Source organism: Eurypyga helias, unplaced genomic scaffold, assembly GCF_000690775.1.
Source record: "Eurypyga helias isolate BGI_N326 unplaced genomic scaffold, ASM69077v1 scaffold849, whole genome shotgun sequence".
Classification (NCBI taxonomy): Eukaryota; Metazoa; Chordata; class Aves; order Eurypygiformes; family Eurypygidae; genus Eurypyga; species Eurypyga helias.
This window is the reverse complement of record NW_010269921.1, coordinates 15761-17983: the sequence shown is the minus strand read 5'-3', so window position 1 is coordinate 17983 and position 2223 is coordinate 15761. Positions and strand designations below refer to the sequence as shown.

The 2223-nt window shown below is 43.9% G+C and overlaps 1 protein-coding gene across 1 annotated transcript in view; it reads left to right on the top strand.

Annotated features, from left to right (window-relative positions):
- Positions 1-703, top strand: part of LOC104514518 (glucose-fructose oxidoreductase domain-containing protein 1-like) — a 1293-nt gene extending 590 nt beyond the window's left edge. Inside the window, 2 exon segments of the mRNA XM_010158234.1 lie at positions 1-4; positions 6-703. The exon segment at positions 1-4 is cut by the window's left edge and continues 590 nt beyond it. Of these exon segments, the coding sequence (XP_010156536.1) occupies positions 1-4; positions 6-347 (346 nt within the window). The 3' untranslated portion in view covers positions 348-703.
- The last annotated feature ends 1520 nt before the right edge of the window (positions 704-2223 follow it).

The following is a 2223-nucleotide window of genomic DNA, read 5'->3' as shown; positions in this document are numbered from 1 at the left end:
ACCGCCTGCTGAAGGACTCCACACCGGTCAGCAACTCCTTGCTTCCGGAGAAGGCTTTCAGTGACATCCCATCCCCCTACCTCCGGGGCACCATTAAGATGGTTCAAGCTGTCCGGCAGGCATTTGAGGACCAGGATGACAGGAGGACCTGGGACGGGAGGCCCCTTACGATGGCTGCCACTTTTGACGACTGTCTGTATGCCCTGTGTGTGGTGGACACCATCAAAAAGTCAAACCAGTTGGGGGAGTGGCAGAACATTTCAATCATGACTGAGGAGCCAGAACTGAGCCCGGCATACTTAATCAGTGAAGCCATGCGGAAGAGCAGGATGTCTCTGTACTGCTAGCTCTTCTCAGCTCCTAGGAAAGAATAGGAACCAGACAGCTCTTGAAGGAAATGGTAATTTGGCCCCTGTGAAGGGCTTGGGCATCTTAGAAACAGCTGAGGATACAGGAGATGGAAATACGGTGTTTGGGTCAAATAAATCCGTTGGTGGCTAAATGCCAAAGTGATAAGGTCCTTAGAAATGCCCAAAACAGATAGGAGACTTAAGAGCTGACATAACTGTTTTAATAACAGTATTAGCTGGCTGATTGGAAAGATATATCATGGACTCATCTCCTGCTTGCAGGTGCTTTAGATTATCCAATTGTGTTTACTGTGAAAGGTTGGGAAGATCCTTTTAGATTTTCCTTACCTACCAGAGGGCTGTGAAGGTACTGTCATGTCATTAAATTTTCTGTAGTGTCTGACATGAATGGTTCCTACCGTGACAGCTGACACCACCCTGCTGTAGTACTACACCTCATACCAACACACAGAGTAGCAGGACTCGGTGTGAAAGTGTCGCGTGATACGGAAGATCTCGGCAGCTCACTTTTCATGCATCTTGCTTAGGAGATTCTCCGTGTTGGTTTAGCTAGTTGTGTTTTGTTTTGTTTTATTTAAAGCACAGTTAAGTAGGAAGAATGGATGGATTTTAAACAAAGTGGTCCTCAACCACGGTGTGTATGTCCCGGTATCGGGGGAGGGAGGGTCTTCTGTGGGCGCCTGGTAAGCTTCAGTGTTAACTGCAGAGATCTGCTGATTCAAATGGGTTGTTCAAAACCTTCCTGGACGGTGAGTGGCATGACGCAGTAAAAGTTAGTGGGTTTTATTACACAGCTGAAATCAGGCTGGTTTTGCAAAGGTTTACACTTGATTTCCTGTGACTGACTTTTAAGTGAATTCGTGTGTTTTGGTTTTAAGTGGAAAACAGTAGAAATCCAACCCGAAACTGTATGATGCTTAGACGGGCAGTGTTCTTTTAAACCTTTGTGAACCCACACTTGAGAGATGCACACCGAGAGTTAATTTCATACAGCTCAACCCAGAAGCTTTCACCTCCACCAAGTGGTGAGTGTGAGTGAAAACCAAAAGGGACAAGAAAATTGCCCATCCTTTTCCAGGGAAAAAAATGACATGAGAGCCCCACGTCTTCACCTCCTTGAAGTGGCCAACTACTGGTACTGTAGTAATCATTCCCTGTGCTGGGGTGGACACACTCTTTTGATACGTTTGCTGTGTTCTTCTTTTTAATGTTTTAGATTGTAATCTTGAAATAATATTGAGAATATATTTTGAGAATATATTCTGGAAAGAATATAGTGAAAGGCACATGAATTATCCCAATAAATAGGGATACTGCTTTTCTGCATAAAGCTGCTCCGGTGCTTTTGTGTTTACAGCACTAGGTCCTCAGATAGGAAAAAAAAGTAGAACAGAGGCATATAGCACAAAATTATATTAGACTTGAGAAAAACCTTTTGGGGGTTTGTTTGTTAATTTGGATGAGGGTAAAGAAGAGAACATTTGGATGAGCCGTAAACTAAAAGAGTAAATATGACCCTCTTTTTCAAAGCTATTACATTAGTGTTGCCATTTTAGGTTAGAAAGAGAACTGTCAGAATAATTCAGATTTTTTAAAAGCTCTTACAGTTTTGCTGGTTTTAGTGCCCGTAAAGGCTTCTCTAGGGCTTCTCCCACAGAGGACTCTGTCTGATTGCTGTATGCTCCTGACTGTCCTATGCCCAGTTTTAGAGCTTCATATTTTTGAAAAGGATGGCTTTTCCCATCTGACTTTAGCCAGCTGAAAGTCGGTTGTCTTGTCCTGATCAGCTGTGCCAGGAGACAGCAGTCAATACAGAGAGAGCTCTCCAGAGTCTGGCGCAGTTAACAGGAAG